The sequence below is a fragment of the Lepidochelys kempii genome, chromosome 1, assembly GCF_965140265.1.
Source record: "Lepidochelys kempii isolate rLepKem1 chromosome 1, rLepKem1.hap2, whole genome shotgun sequence".
NCBI classification, from domain to species: Eukaryota; Metazoa; Chordata; order Testudines; family Cheloniidae; genus Lepidochelys; species Lepidochelys kempii.
In genome coordinates, this window is record NC_133256.1 from 313367642 (window position 1) to 313383729 (window position 16088).

The following is a 16088-nucleotide window of genomic DNA, read 5'->3' on the forward strand; positions in this document are numbered from 1 at the left end:
TCTCTCGTGCTTAAAGAAGAATATAGCTGATTTTTTTGTAGTAAAAGTTCTACGACAAGATTTATTGTAGCTTTTTAAAAAAAATAATAAAAACTGGTTTCATTAAATATATCCTTCTTCCCAAATGGTAAAATGTAACTCCCAGTAGACTCCATAATATTTAGACTCAGCCAAAATAGGCCTTAATGAAAGGGAATCAGTTATGGGACTTTTAACTTTGCTATTGAAGCATGAAAAGGGGACAAGCTCATTTTACGTGCATACAGTTATACAGCCAAAAGCCTAGACAAAATGGTAAACACAGTCTTCTTGCCCTTCCCTCTCATCTCTGTGGCCATTATTATCTGCTGTGACCCTGTCTGATCTCAGGATAAGTAAGGGTGGGCTAGTTCAACCTCTTGGATGGGATAACTGCTGCAGGAAGTGGTACTGGTGATTTATTAAATATTTTTCTTTCAAGTGAATCAGTACAACCAATGCTTCAGAATGACTTTAGTGGACACTGTGCTACTTTGGGCAAAACGTACCACAGGCTCAGATCACGTGTGTTACTTAAATATTCTTTGCCCTTTTTGAGAAGAAAGCTTGCACATCTGAGTGAATTCCAATTCCAGTAATCATAATCTGTTTAAGTTCTCCTGCTGTTTCCATTGAACAGACTATTAGAGTTTCTTTTTGTTTCAGCTCTGTGGTGAATGAAGTAGTTTTACAGCTTTGTTATACAGTAGACAATATTTACATTCACTTCTTTCCAGCAATTCTATAAAAGCTTATTTTCTGCTGCTGCAATATTATCTTTCCACCTTTTATGTGGAAAGATTCACAGGTTTATACCTTCTATGTTAAACGGTGGCCTAAAATTGGGAGGTGGGGCAATAGTGCCTGTGCGGCATCTTTATGGATAGATGAATGTCTGAACATTTTTCTTATGTTTGTTTACATTAATATTAAATACGGGGGAGGATTTCTGAGTTGCTTTTTCTACTAAAAAAGCAAGTCCTGTTTACCTCTGGAGTTTTATGGAGGACTGAGGAACTACTGGAGTTATGAAATCAGAGGAGACTGAAGCCCTGTCTACATGAACACTTAGTTTGCAGCAAGATAGGATGTAGATCTGCCCTGCACTACCCTAATGCACAGTAAGTGTCCATGTGGACCCTGCTGCCATGCACTAACAGTTTGCTAGTGCAGGGGTTCTCAACCCTCTTTCGTTGAGCCCCCCTCAACATGCTATAAACACTCTAGGGCCCAGGGAGGCTTGGAGCTTCAGCCGCAGGGGGGTGGTGGTGTGGTGCGTGTGTTTTTCTGGGATTCTGGCCTGTGGGGCACAGGGTCCAGCTGCTGGACAGTGCACTTGGGCATAGGCATAGTTTGACTTCTATTTTAGGGAGCAGGGCCAGATGGGGCTCAGGCCAGCTCCACACGGCAGGGTCCAGGAAGGGAGCACCACACTCCACTTCTGATTCACCTCAGCAAGCCACCCAGCCTGTCAGTGTTGGGGGAGGGGGGGAACAGGGAGGGGGGAAGCAACTAAAAATCATAACTCAAAGGGTATGCTCAGCTCAAAAAGTCTGAAAAGCACTCGCGGTGCAGGGAGACAGGTAGCTAGGGGCTGTGTGCAGGCAGGGGGATAGCAAGGGGCTGTGTGCTGGGAGGGCTCCCCAGGTCCACCCCGTGGTTGTTGCTCCCAAAGGGCTCTGCTGGCCCTGGAGCCAGGTACTCCCATCCAGGCTGCTCTTACTGGCTGCGTGGGTAGTCAAAGGGGGATGGGAGCTGAGGAGCAGCTGTAGACCCGGACACCAGGAGGAGGAGGAGGAGCACCATGGCTGCCCGCTCCATGGCATTAGTCAGAGGAGCAGCCATCCTGTACTGCTCAGCTCTGGCTTCCCATTTTTGACCTGGGCAGGGGGGTGAGGCCTCGGGAGGGGGCATGGGGGGGAGAAAGAAGAGGTAGAGGGAGCGTTTGGAGCTTCCCCTGGGACTGCCCCACTCTGGTTAAGGCACTACAGTTTGGGGGTGGGTGGGGGAGAGACTCTCCAACTCTGCCCATAGGCTCGGGGCTTGTGCCCCACAGGGTGCCGGGGCTCAGGGCTCACAGATCCTCTGAAACCAACTTGTGGCCCCCAAGGGGGCCATGGACACCTGGTTGAGAACCACGTCCCTAGTGCACTTTGATCTACTCCCAGGAGTAGATCAAAGTGCACTAGCGGAAAAAATGTTTACTTACCTGTTCTGTAACTGTTGTTCTTTGAGATGCAGTTGTACACATGTATTCCACTCAATTATATGCGCAACCAGGATGCTGGAGCCAGAGAGTTTTCTGCAGCAGAACCCATTGAGGCAGTGCTCATAACCTACACATCCTCAGACCCTCTCCCCCAAGACTATGTAAGAATAGCACCACTCAGACCACCCTCAGATCCTTTGCATCTGAACCTGGAGAAACAGGACTCCGATGCAGAGTGGACAGAGGTTGGGTCATGGAAGACGTGTGCAACCACATCTTGAAAACAGTTATAATAAAGGTAAGTAACAGTTTTGTCTTCGAGTGGTTGCACATGTGTACTCCACTCAGGTGAGTGACAAGCAGTACCATTAGGAGGCAGGAATCAGAGTTTATTTAAATAGCGACTATAACACCACTTTTCCAAAGTTTGTATCAGATCTTGCAACTGTAGTGATGGTGTAATGATGAATGAAGGTATGCACAGAGGACCAAATAGCTGCCCTACAAACATCCAGTATGGGTATGCCCTTTAGAAAAGCTAGAGATAGCCTGAGATCTCATTAATGGGCTGACAGTCTCTGTGAAGGAGGGGTATTCACTATCTCATAAGCTGTCATGATACAGGAAGTAATCTGGAAACTGCTTGCTGTCTTACTCTGTCAGCACACAAAACAAAGAGCTGAGGAGACAGCCTAAAAGGCTCAGTCCTCTTCAGACAGAAGGCTAATACTGGCTTTACATATAAAGTATGCAGATGAGCCTCATCCCTATTTGAGAGCGGCTTTTAAGAAAAAACACAGGTAAATATATTAAAAATTTTGGATGTGCTCTCAAAGCTACTTGGATCTTTGATAAACAGCATATATAGAGGTCCTGCTACAAGACCCTGATGCTCACCCACTCTTCTGGCTGACATAATAGGAATGAGGCAGGATTCTTCTGATATCAAAAGACAAAAGAACAGGTGGCCATAGGCTCAAATGGAGGCCCATTAAAGAAGCTATAGTCTGGGGGCCCAAATGGAAAATCCTGCCTAAATCTGAAATTTGTAGCATCCATCTGCAGAAATGGTTAACACATTTTTATGAAGGGATTAATTCCCTGGAGTTATTTGCTTGTGTGTGTGTTGTATTATGTAGTGGTAATTGAGAATTATGGGTGCTTTTGTAAATCATCTCAAATTGCCTTCACACATTTCCTGAAAAAGTCCAAGTAATGACTCTTCTTTAATGCGTGTATAATTATACATTTATTTCATCCCATAGTGATTTCATTATAGCAAATGAACTTTAAATATGTTCTCTGCTTGTTGTTTTGTCTATATGTGTAATTTATGATTCGCTTACATAATGTAATGTGATTATTTCATCTGCTATTCCAACAGTAACATCTATTGTGTACTGTCCAGTGCTGCCAGCATCAGCTACTGAATGGGATACAGTTTTCACTGTAATGAAGAATGTCAACAAGATGTCTAGGACACTTGGCCAAGATGATGGTGTTTTGACATTTGATGAGGCTATATATTGTAAGGCTAAAGTGATTCAGTGGAGGTGTCCAGAGGAATTTCAGAAAAAACAATCTTGAGAATGGGTGGTTTCTACATAGCACAGACATTTCTGGCTATAACTGGAAAGAAGTACGAAGAGTGCTCTGGAAGACATCCTCATAGAATTTCAATTGCATGGTAGCAACACAGCAAGCAATCTACTTAAAGGCAGTTATACAACCGTGGAATGAAGGCCCACAAGCTTACAATGGAGGCTCTGTCCAGATTGCGGTGGCAGGCATTTTGTAAATGGATACAAGACAATGAGATTGACTGTGATGTAGACCTTACCAACAGCAAGCTCCAAGAATGTCAAATTCCGGTATCGAAAATGGTGCAACAAGTCTCACAGCAGACACTTGCCCAGCTCAGTGATGCCCTCAAGAACGTACTGGATGTAGTACACAGATTCTGCAATTTTGGAACAGCAACTTCCCAAACCTTTGCATTCTGAGATGATTACATCAAAATGGTTAACATCTCAATGTGTTTCATTAGAGCAGAAAGTGAAAACAACTGGCACATACATCTTGCAGTGCTTTTAGAGATACTACTACTTTTCACTTTTGACTGTACCAGCTATGCCCGCTGGGTATCTGTGTACATCAGTGATACGAAGTTTCTGCCAGATTAAGCCGCCCAAAGTTCATGATCAATCTGTGCAAGGAACTTATGCAGTGGCTCAGTCTACAAATAAATTCAGCAAAGTCTGGATAGACATGGCACTTGAACAAACAGTAAACTGTGATAATAAAGAAAAAAGGGGATATAGTGGGTTTCACTTTGAAACCAGGATCTTAGATGGTTCATCACTGCTCATGAGTGCTTAGCTATCACAACTTCCACAAAGATAACATGTGTTATATAGTAGACTCAGATGTGTCACAAGGAAAACACAAGGAGGCTGCACCACTTTGCATGCAATGTGATGAAGGAGATGTAAATAAGGGAGTTTGCACCATCACTGAATCCATGACAAACCCATTTGATTTGAATGTGAATTGAGAACATTCACCAACATTGCAAGTGGCATTGTTTGTACCCGCAAAGATTGCTACCAAGCTTGTTACTACAAATGATATAGGAATCAAAGCAATGAAACAGTATGTGGAAGAGATTAAATTCAAATACCACTGGTTTCTTTGAACCACTGCCTAAGCTCAACATCAAAACATTTGCATCTCTAAGCAAGAAGTTCAACCTGAAAGTTAGTAGTGATAAGACAGTTGTTTAGCTGTCTTGTAGTAACTACACAAACAAGAGATACATGAGCATTCTACAGTTCAATATGTTCTAGCACATTTGGATGGTACCCTGAACAAAACTGCAAAGAGTAAGCTATTGCCTGAATTAGAAAGAGTGAGAGTCCATATCAACTGCCAGCATTCAACAAGCGCACAACTTGGATAGCAAATGGCAAGTCTGTTATTCAAATGGTCAGGCCAGAAGGTGCAACTAGCTTTGCAGAACTTGCTGACTTGGGTTTCAGAATAGTACACCACCCTCTACAGAGTTATGAGAGCTGCAAAAGAACATATATTGTCTTTACTTATATCATGTCAAAGATTCAATTGAAAGTTTCTGGGCATGCACAGAGGCATCATCACAAAGCAATGAAGTAAAAATCCATGGTCCCAATGGAGAAAATTCATTGAAAACCCCAAGAATAAAGCACATCTGGTAAAATTTTTCTCAGAATCATGATCACCCACACCATAGCAGCTGAACTTGGCCAACAACAATACAGAATGTTGCCAGTAGTACGCATGCTGACTGGGTGTGATTCAACCTGCTGCTTGGCAAGGGTTGGCAAACTAAAGCCATGGAAGCTTGTCAGAAGAATCCACCCAAATTTAAAAGCCTTGCCAATTTTGGCATTACGGTGGTTACTCCTGCACAGCTGGCATCAGCAGAGCTTCCGATAGCTCTTCTCTATAACCCAAAAGCTAACTCTGTGGGTGCAAATAAAATTGCGATATAAGCTTTTCTGTCACAAACAGGCCCAGAAGGCAGCCTTCCCCCCAGTTTACAATAATCTTCTGCAACATACCAAGCACATAAATTAGCCTTACTGGGAACCATACCAAGGAGGCTCAGCCTGACATCCCTTCCCCAACTAGAAATGGCTGGCATCACAACAATGATGGACACATTTCTCCAACAATTGACTAATGACAGACATCTGTCTCTGATGCAGTCCAGGAGCTCATTACGTGGGGGGGGGAGAAGCCAAGTGTGAGCACAACTACTGTTACTCAAGACACAGTATGACAAGCATACAGACTTGACAGAATCCTGATGGTGAGGTTGCTGCCTTGGATTTGAGGGGGGTGGACCCCAGAATGTGATCAAACTCATTGCAACCATATTATGCGCGTTCACACACCATGAATTAATAAAATAGAACACCACATAATAAAGGGTTAATTTGAAAGCAGGCTTTTAGAGGCAAGGTCAGAACTAGCTGGCAGTTTCTGCTAATCATAATGGGAGGAGGGGAAAGAAAAGTCAACAACTGAGAAAAAGAAATTAAGTGGATGGAAAACCCTGAATTTGGGTGACTGATACAGAAGTATTATTATGATTAAGATTGTTAGGAATGTGTTGATAAGTAGTTTACTGAAAGTTAGGAAAAGTAATGATTTTAATAGGGGTCACTAAGATGTATAAAGAAAAGGAGTACTTGTGGCACCTTAGAGACTAAACAAATTTATTTGAGCATAAACTTTCGTGAGCTACAGCTCACTTCATCGGATGCATTCAGTGGAAAATGAAAATTCCACTGAATGCATCGATGAAGTGATCTGTAGCTCATGAAAGCTTATGCTCAAATAAATTTATTAGTCTCTAAGGTGCCACAAGTACTCCTTTTCTTTTTGCGAATACAGACTAACACGGCTGCTACTCTTTAAGATGTATAAGTTAGTTATAAAAGATGAGCTAAGACAGTGTATTCTGGAGCAGTCCTCTGAAGCCACCTTGAGAGATGTTTTTCCTGATGGCTTTTCTCCCTGGCAGGTGAACAACTGGCCACTGCAAACATGCTGTTAATTACTCAATACTGTTCCAATCTAATAAACTCCAGTTTTAGATAGAGCACGCTTACTTACATTAATCTTTCATCATATGGAATTGCTCTGTTCCCACTGATTTATTCCTGACACTGCCTGGAGTGAAATAGTGAAGTTACCCCTGCTGTTGCAGGTGGACTGGACTTAGCACTCTAGGTGGAGTCGCCAGAGCCAACAATGGCTCTAGGGAGGACGAGTGGCCCAGCACGGGTCTCACTGCATTAGTCACTCCCCACTTAATCATAGAATATCAGGGTTGGAAGGGACCTCAGGAGGTCATCTAGTCCAACCCCCTGCTCAAAAGCAGGACCCATCCCCAATTAAATCATCCCAGCCAGGGCTTTGTCAAGCCTGACCTTAAAAACTTCTAAGGAAGGAGATTCCACCACCTCCCTAGGCAACGCATTCCAGTGTTTCACCACCCTCCTAGTGAAAAAGTTTTTCCTAATATCCAACCTAAACCTCCCCCACTGCAACTTGAGACCATTACTCCTTGTTCTGTCCTTGTCCTTGTCTGGGACTCACTTGTCCCTCTTTGGAACTGGAGAGCGCCCTCTCTTGGTGCGCTGTTTCTAATGCTTCTTCCTCGGCACCAGGGATGGAGAATGGTGCCGGTGGAGTCCTTTGCAGGGAAGCTGAAGTGCTCAGTGCTGATTTGGATCAGCTTGGCACCTAGGCCAGTCTGAGGGCTGCCTCCATACAAATATGTCTATATTTCTGAATATGTGGGCTGAAGCTCCTGAAGATCTGGCACTTCTCCTTAATGTGAGTTTCCCTGAGGCACTTTAGACTGCTAGAATGCGGGTCACTCTCTGGCATGGGCTTGCGGCAGGAGGCACATGACTTGAAGCTCGGGGACTGGGGCATGACCAGGCCCTGGTATGAAAATCCGTCAACAACAGGGACCACTATTCACCCTATATACACTAACACTTACTAAGAACTATATAAACTAACTGCAAAAACTATACAATATATTATAAAGTCCAAGGGAAAGAAGTCTTGCAAGAGCAAGAGGGATCATTCCAAGTAACCGTCACAGGCAGTAAGGGTGCGGAGTTGGCGGCACCCCTTATACCGACGCATCTGCATGTGACTCCAGGGGCAACGAGAGCCAGTCCTACGGATACCCCAAGGGAAAAATCTTCAGCAACCGCGCACGTGGCACGCACACACCCCGAGCACGGAATGGATACGAGCAGGAACTCAAAGAAGAAAAAGTGCATCTAGTAGACTGCTCTCTACTATTAAGCAATATTTCCCGAACTGCCACTGAGCAGTCTCTCTGTTTGATCTAACTACTCAACAGTCACACCATGAGGTACAGACTGTTTGGATCTGGGTGCAATGTAGGTCTAGGATGCTGGTACAGTAGGCCTGGAAGAATAGACAGAGATGACATGGAGTTTGAATCGAGAAACTGTGAAGATCAGAGATCCAGCACTGGCTTGACCAAGATAGCATTATGAGAATTATCCTGGCCTGGTCTTGTTTTACTTGGACAATAACCTGTGGGATAAGCAGAATGGGGGTAATGCATACATGAAGCTCAGTCCCCATGTTGAGAGAAAGGTTTGGGTTAGCAAACCTGTACTCTGGCTCACTCAGAATGGAACAGAACCGATGGCACTTCTTGTCTTTTGTTGTGAATAGGTCAAATGCTGAAATACCCCAGACCTGAAAGTTGGTTCGGAGCACACTATTCTTCAGGGACCACTTGTGATTTTGGGAAAGTCTCCTGCTGAGGTGATTGGCCAACTAATTCTGGGAACTTGGTAAGTGTGTGGAAATGGGAGCAACCCCTTCTTTGATGCAAAAGTCCCATAGATTTATCACCTCTAGACAAAGCTGATCAGATCATGCTGTCCCAGTCTGTTTAGGTAGTACACTGTGGCTGTATATTTGGTCAGCTTCTAGATCAACAAGCTCTTTACACAGAAAAGCACAACAAGCCCTCTGAATCGTGCAGAATTTGCGGACACAGATAGAGCAGGAGGCAATTCTCCATATTAACTCTTAGGTTTGTAACCCTTCTAGATAAGCACCCTGTCCTATCAGGAGGGAAGCATCAGTAACAATTGAAGGTGGCAAGAAAAGGGTACGCCCTTGCATGTGTTCTTCTGACCCATCCACCACTCTGGAGGCTATAGGACTGCAGGACAAACCCGTACCAGTATTCTAAGGGATGTCTTTTCGGTTGATACACTGAGTTCAGCCACGCTCGAAGGATGCACAGGAGAAGCAAGGCATGTTGGGTCACACAAGTACATGTGGCAATATGGCCTAAAAGCCTTAGTCATCATTAGATTGTGACGGTGGGATCTGACTTAAGAGATAAGTACAACTAGTGAATGGTCTGAGATTTCTCTAGAGAGAGAAAAGCCATCAAATTTGCAGAATGGAGTAGGGCCCCGTGACACTGGCAGATCAGGTGTCCTCTCATGCCAAGGTCCCTATGTTTCAATTGAACACTGACAAATACATAGCTGGAATCAGTCTGGCTCACTTATGTGTTAGCATTGGTAAAACAGGTATTAAGATTGGAAGCATGCATTTGGTATTCAGAGTTTATTGAATACTTGCAAGTAGCTGTGTGAATTAATCTCATTTAGAACATCTGTAGCCTACATTGTAAAGGTAATATTTGAGCAGTTGTATTGTGAGTTGGGAAATCACCAGACAGGAGAGACACATTAATTAGTGTGAAGAGCTGACCTTCAACAGAAGGTATTACGCCCTTCCCCAAAGGAAAAGTCCATCGATACCAGATTGTGGGACGTTGCAACTGGAATTTCCGTATGTACTGTCAATAAGAGGACAAAAGACTTTTGTTGTTCTTCTCTCCTCCCTGTGACAATGAGTCATGCAAGCGGATTCCTCCCATCAGCTGAGTTTGCAGCTCAGACCACATGGCAGGAGGGGCTCAAAATCCCAAGAGAAGGAACTAGGTATCTCTATGCTGTTTGGACTTGGGGGGAGCATTGGCAGCAAGGTGTATCTAGGCATAGCAAGAGATCCCCAGCTGCTTAGCCTGAGTTAGCCCTAAAGCTCAAACAGAGCTTGCTGATTACAGAAGCCTATATTGCCTTTTAAAATTGAAGAGTAATTCATGCATGTGACTGTTTGCTTGCTTTAACCTTGTAATTTCCTTTTAATATTTCATGAATCTTTATATACTTTATTATAGAATTGGCTGTAAGTGTTGTCTTTGGTGTTAGATCTAAGGTGAAACTGACCTGTGGTAAGTGAGTAGTGCTTTGGGACTGTGAGTAATCTGAATAGAGTGGTGATTCTTGGTGTAAGGGCTGGGTGGCGAGATAGGTCAGAGTACCCAAGGGAATTGTCTGTGATTCCATGTTAGGGTCAGTATAATACTTGAGATGTTTCCACTTGATATTGGTTGGTGAAATTTAAGTTGGAACTCTCAGCCTATTTGGGGTTTGTGCCCTGGTTCCTAACAGTCTGCCCTGAGGTTGGTACTCATGTTCTTCTACCACGGCAGGCAGTGTTACAGCCCCAATTAATTCAAATTTTCCATGTCAGGACTAATGTAGATGGTCTCCTGTTCAGCAAGAGTTCAGGTCTGATGTTCAGACCTGCCTTGTCCTAACCAATCATTCAGAAGGCATGAATTCTTTCTCCTCAAGTAGGTCACCACTACTGCCATGCACTTGGGTATACATGCAGGGCCCACAGCAGGCTAAAAGGGAAGTATTGTGTATTGACAGTGTTGGCCCACTATTACAAGTCTTAAAAACATTCTGTGACTTGGCAGTACTGCCACATGTATGTAAGCAGCCTGAAGATAAGATCAAAGGCAGCAAACCAGTTATTGTGGTCAAGGGAAACAATGACTGACATTAGGGAACTATGTGAAATCTTACATGCCTAAAGAACTTGCTGAGATTTCAAGGTTCAGCATGTGTGTCAGACCTCCCCCTTTGCATGTGGAGAAAGTACTGAGAATAAAACCCCTTTCCCTGATGTTAAAGGGGAATTTCCTCTATGGCCCTTAGAGCTAACAGTCTGAATTTCTTGAAGGAGCACTGACTTGTGAGATGGGTCCCTGGAAAGCGATGGGATTGGTGAGAAAGCAAAGTGGACAGGAATTGGATAGAATAGCCTAGTGCATAGTGCTTAGGGCCCATTTGTCCATTGTTCTAGATTTCCAAGCATGAGGAAATGGGATAATCTGTCCCCAAACAGTGTGGGGGAAATGGCAGAAAGATCACTGAGTATTGCTGTCCTTGAAAGAGAAGTCATATGGGTTCCTTCCTAGTAACTGACTGAAGATGAGCTGGCTGTGTCGAGCTGGGAGTTGGTATGGTGGCTCTTTGTAATACTGATGTTAGTATTGACACCCACAGCAACATTACCAACAGCTTTTGGAGGCTGGGGCACAGACCACTAATGAATGAAGAGTAGCAGGAGAGTCTTTAAATGAACGTAAAGTTTCATCAGTTTTGTCTGAAAACAAAAATAGATGATCAAATGGGGGAGGTCCTCTATAGCTTGCTGGATATCGGAAGCAATGCCCGAGTTCTGTAACCACGAGGCTCACCTCATTGTTATTGCAAAGGCTATTATTCTAGAAGAAGCTGCAGTCATTCCAGTATGTGCTTGCTATGACATCTTGGTGACCACGCAACCTTCTTCAGGAAAGCCTTAAATTCCTCCCTTGCATCTTCTGGTAGTTTGTCAGTAAATATGGACCTTGTATCCCAGTTTACAAAGTCATATTTAGCTAACACTACCTGCTGGTTCACTATATAGATTTGTAGAGGAGGTGGAATAAATTTGTCTCCCAAGTAAATCAAGCCTCTTGGGCTCTTTTTCTTTGAGAGCTGAGTTAAATCTCCCTTGACACGATCTTTCACTGGTGCACCCATAACTACTGGAGTTTGGGGCAGGATGGGGAATAAAAGCACTCAAAGACTGGTATCTTAACAAGACATTGTTTGTACGCTTAGCTGTAGGAGCTAAGGAAGCCAATGTGGGCTGCAAGGTCTTTGCCAGCTCTAGAAGAGTCTCATTAATTGGATGGGCTACCCTTCCAGGGGCAGCCATTTGTAGAATATCGAAAAGCCTGTGACTTCTCTCGAACAAGCTCAGCTTATATGCCCAAAGCTACAATAATTCTTCTCAGCAACTCCTGAAAGTTGAATCAGAAAAAAAGAGTCCAGGGGTGTCATAAATATAAAGGGAAGGGTAAACCCCTCTGAAATCCCTCCTGGCCAGGGGAAAGCTCCTCTCACCTGTAAAGGGTTAAGAAGCTAAAGGTAACCTCGCTGGCACCTGACCAAAATGACCAATGAGGAGACAAGATACTTTCAAAAGCTGGGAGGAGGGAGAGAAACAAAGGGTCTGTGTGTCTGTCTATAGTCGGTCTTTGCCGGAGATAGACCAGGAATGGAGTCTTAGAACTTTTAGTAAGTAATCTAGCTAGGTATGTGTTAGATTATGATTTCTTTAAATGGCTGAGAAAAGGATTGTGCTGAATAGAATAACTATTTCTGTCTGTGTGTCTTTTTTGTAACTTAAGGTTTTGCCTAGAGGGGTTCTCTATGTTTTTGAATCTAATTACCCTGTAAGATATATACCATCCTGATTTTACAGGGGGGATTTCTTTATTTCTATTTACTTCTATTTTTATTCAAAGTCTTCTTGTAAGAAACTGAATGCTTTTTCATTGTTCTCAGATCCAAGGGTTTGGGTCTGTGGTCACCTATGCAAATTGGTGAGGCTTTTTATCCAACATTTCCCAGGAAAGGGGGGGTGCAAGTGTTGGGAGGATTGTTCATTGTTCTTAAGATCCAAGGGTCTGGGTCTGTAGTCACCTAGGCAAATTGGTGAGGCTTTTTACCAAACCTTGTCCAGGAAGTGGGGTGCAAGGTTTTGGGAAGTATTTTGGGGGGAAAGACGTGTCCAAACAGCTCTTCCCCAGTAACCAGTATTAGTTTGGTGGTGGTAGCGGCCAGTCCAAGGACAACGGGTGGAATATTTTGTACCTTGGGGAAGTTTTGACCTAAGCTGGTAAAGATAAGCTTAGGAGGTTTTTCATGCAGGTCCCCACATCTGTACCCTAGAGTTCAGAGTGGGGGAGGAACCTTGACAAGGGGTCATTGAGTCAATGGGCAAGGAGGAAGACAGGTTAACAAGAAATGACAGATCCTCCTGTGATGGGAAACAAACAGGAAACAGTTCCTCTCATAATATTGGCTGCTCAGGGGAAACTGTCTCTGCATGTTTCCAACCTAGATAGCTCTGGAAGCTGTTCTGCCAGATGCTCGGCAACCTTCCCCTAGATGGAGCCACTGATAAAGATCTGGGGGGGGGGAGATCACAAAGCACCCCAAGAGGGCAAAGAAGGCTACTGAGGGTCAGCCAGTAATTACTAGGCCCTGAGGATCTCTCTCTGATGAATGATTGGTCCCACTCCCAGAACCATTGAGGCCCTTCAGAGGCTGCCTAGACAACTTGCTAGACTCACTGCACCAAGGACGGGATGGTAAATTACCAGAATATTCCAAGACAGACTCCAAAGAGCCGCCTGAGTAGTCAGTGGTCATTGGAGGTTCAAAGACTGATGGGGCCACTAGGCAACCTGACTTATCTGTAGCCCATTATAAAGAGACCAACATCGGTACCTAAGTAAGGTAGTCTACACTGCAGTGGCACCCTGAAACGGCAAAGGTATGGCATCATGAATCTGTGCCGAGAAAGACCTTGTAGTTGGTGCCACAATATCAACTGTAAATCAGTACTCAACTCTGACTATCATTCTTGTATCAGGGCTAAAGAATGTACTGGTGCTGACATGCTGTGTACCGCTGCCAAAGAGAGTACAAAGATGCTGAGTCCCCGCCATATTTATTAGCTTGTACAGATACTAGTACTGCTAACAGTCTCTGCACAGAAGCTGAGACAACAAAAGCAACTGCAGTGCAATAGATTCCTGCTTCACAGGAGAGTCTGGAATGGAGATGCATAACAAATCCTTTGCTGCCTCATAAGCTTGCAAAGTTGTCAGTACTGAAACAGCATCCAGAGACTTAATGGCTGTCCTGCTGATTGTACCGGAGTTGACGGCATGGTACAGATATCCATGATATCAGGGAGACATGGGTCAATGGCCCAGCTCCACCATGAGTACCTAAAGAGTTCCAGTGATGTTCTGAGTCCTTTTTGAATAGGATATTTCTTCAACTTCAAGGGATTCTTATCTGTCATGTCCCCTCTTTTCGGTAGGCCCCGGAGCAGAAGGCTGACCCTTCTTTCTCCGTGGAGAATATTCTCCAAGTCCAGAGGTCTGTCAAGACAACCACAGCAGCAGTCTGCACAAGGGTGGCAGGGTGTTTACTCAAGGGCCTTGGGACTGAGGCTGTCCTCATCACATGCTCCATGAGGTGCTGAACAGGCACGTCTCTGGAAACATGCGTTCTTTTCTTGAGCAAACGGCAGATATTGCACCCCTCCTAATGTGTCCCTTGCCAAGGCACAAAAGGGAGTGTGTATGGTGATCACTATTTGGAATCACTGGGTGAGCACACGATTGGAATGTGCAACCACTCGAAGTACTTCTTTTAGTGAGCAGCAGTTTCTACATGCACACAGTGCATAGCAGGCTACTGCGGGGTAGATTTACATCCCAGCTTGCCACGACTAAGTGTTCTTTGAGACAAGCCCTGAAAGGTGGTGTGACGGGGCAAGGCCAGATGGCTATAGAAAAGTAGTGGGAGATAGATATATTGGCCCCAGACTAAATAAATCCCTGGTACCAGGGTAAGTAAATGCCAGCTCCTCTAGGTCAATTACGACACCTGGGGCCAATTAAGATCTTTCCAGAAGGCAGGGAGGATAGCTAGGTTGATTGGGAAACCTAAAGCCAATTAGGGGCTGGGTGAAACTAGTTAAAAGCTTCCAGTTAGTTAGTTGGGCGCATGTCAGGAGCTGTAGGAGGAAGCTGCACTGTTGGAGGAATTGAGCAAAGAGCAGTACAAACCATTTCAGGCACAAGGAAGAAGGCCCTGAGGTAACGGTGAAGTAGATATTGAGGAAGCGGGGGCTGCTGTGGGGAAGTGGCCCAGGGAATTCTACATGTCCTATTTCCAAAAAGTCAGCTACCATAGCTGCTACTATTAGGGTCCCTGGGCTGGGACCCAGAGTAGAGGGTGAGCCTGGGCTCCCTCCCCGATTAATCACTGAGACTGGGAGATAACAGAGACTGTGTGAGGGAGGGTTGCTTCTCCTCACCTCCCTTGCTGGCTTATGATGAAAATAGCTCAGCAGGCTGTGACCCTTGCCTCTAGAGAGAGAAGAGCTACGTGGAGGGTCACAGTGAGCCTCTGAGGCTAGCAGAATCCGCCAGGAAACGCAGGACCCACGGAGACAAGGACAGAGCTTTGTCACAGTGGATAATGGGAAAGGGAAGGGATTTTAAGTCAACGTTAAGCATTTTGTTTTTTGTCTAACATTTACATTATTCCACTGTCTAAACACATAGTTGAGGGGGAAAACCATCTTTGAAGGGGTAGACATGTTAACTCTTTAATAAATAAGGTACAAGAAAACTCACAATACACACTTGAAATCTTGAAGTCTTCCAACAAAACCACAGAAGACCAAACTCGGTCCTCCTTTCTTTATACATCAGAAAGCAACAATAGAAGTGAAACTCCCTCCCTCCGCCCATCCACGTATTTTTTCTTCTTAGGGCAGCTCACTTAAAAAAAAACAAACCCTGCAGTTTAACTTACCAATAGAGGATTGTACGATCCATATGCACCAAAAGTATCCTCATTTCTCTGATATAGAGATTGTGACATTAGTCTTTCCAGCATGGATACATTTAATCCGTAAGCCATTGCAAGTCTAGATTTAATTACTGGTCCTAATTGCATTGGATCTCCAGCGAGCACTATCTGCAGAAGAAGTAAAAACCCTCTTCTGTATTAGAACTGACACAAAGTTAGATGAATACATTTTTTTTAAAAAACTAAGGATTAAAAAAATCAACTGCTGTTACAATACTGTAGACATTCTTTCTCAAATGGCTAACACTATTCAGTGGGTGGAGGGAAGGTGCAAAGTAATGATTAACTTGATGGCTGACTTTATTGCACAAATGTACAAGAATTTTATTCTTTTAAAGATAAAATATGATACAATTATTTGCACCTGAAAAAAAACAAAAAACCCCCCCCAAAAACACAGTTACCCACCTTTTTCGTAACTGTTGTTC

General features: G+C 44.2%; 1 protein-coding gene across 1 annotated transcript in view; it reads right to left on the reverse strand.

Moving 5' to 3' along the window:
- MOV10L1 (Mov10 like RNA helicase 1) overlaps nucleotides 1-16088 on the reverse strand; it is an 83236-nt gene that overhangs the window by 9624 nt on the left and 57524 nt on the right. Inside the window, exon 21 of the mRNA XM_073331779.1 lies at nucleotides 15604-15768. Coding sequence (XP_073187880.1) covers nucleotides 15604-15768 — 165 coding nt within the window. The remainder of the gene's footprint in view (nucleotides 1-15603; nucleotides 15769-16088) is intronic.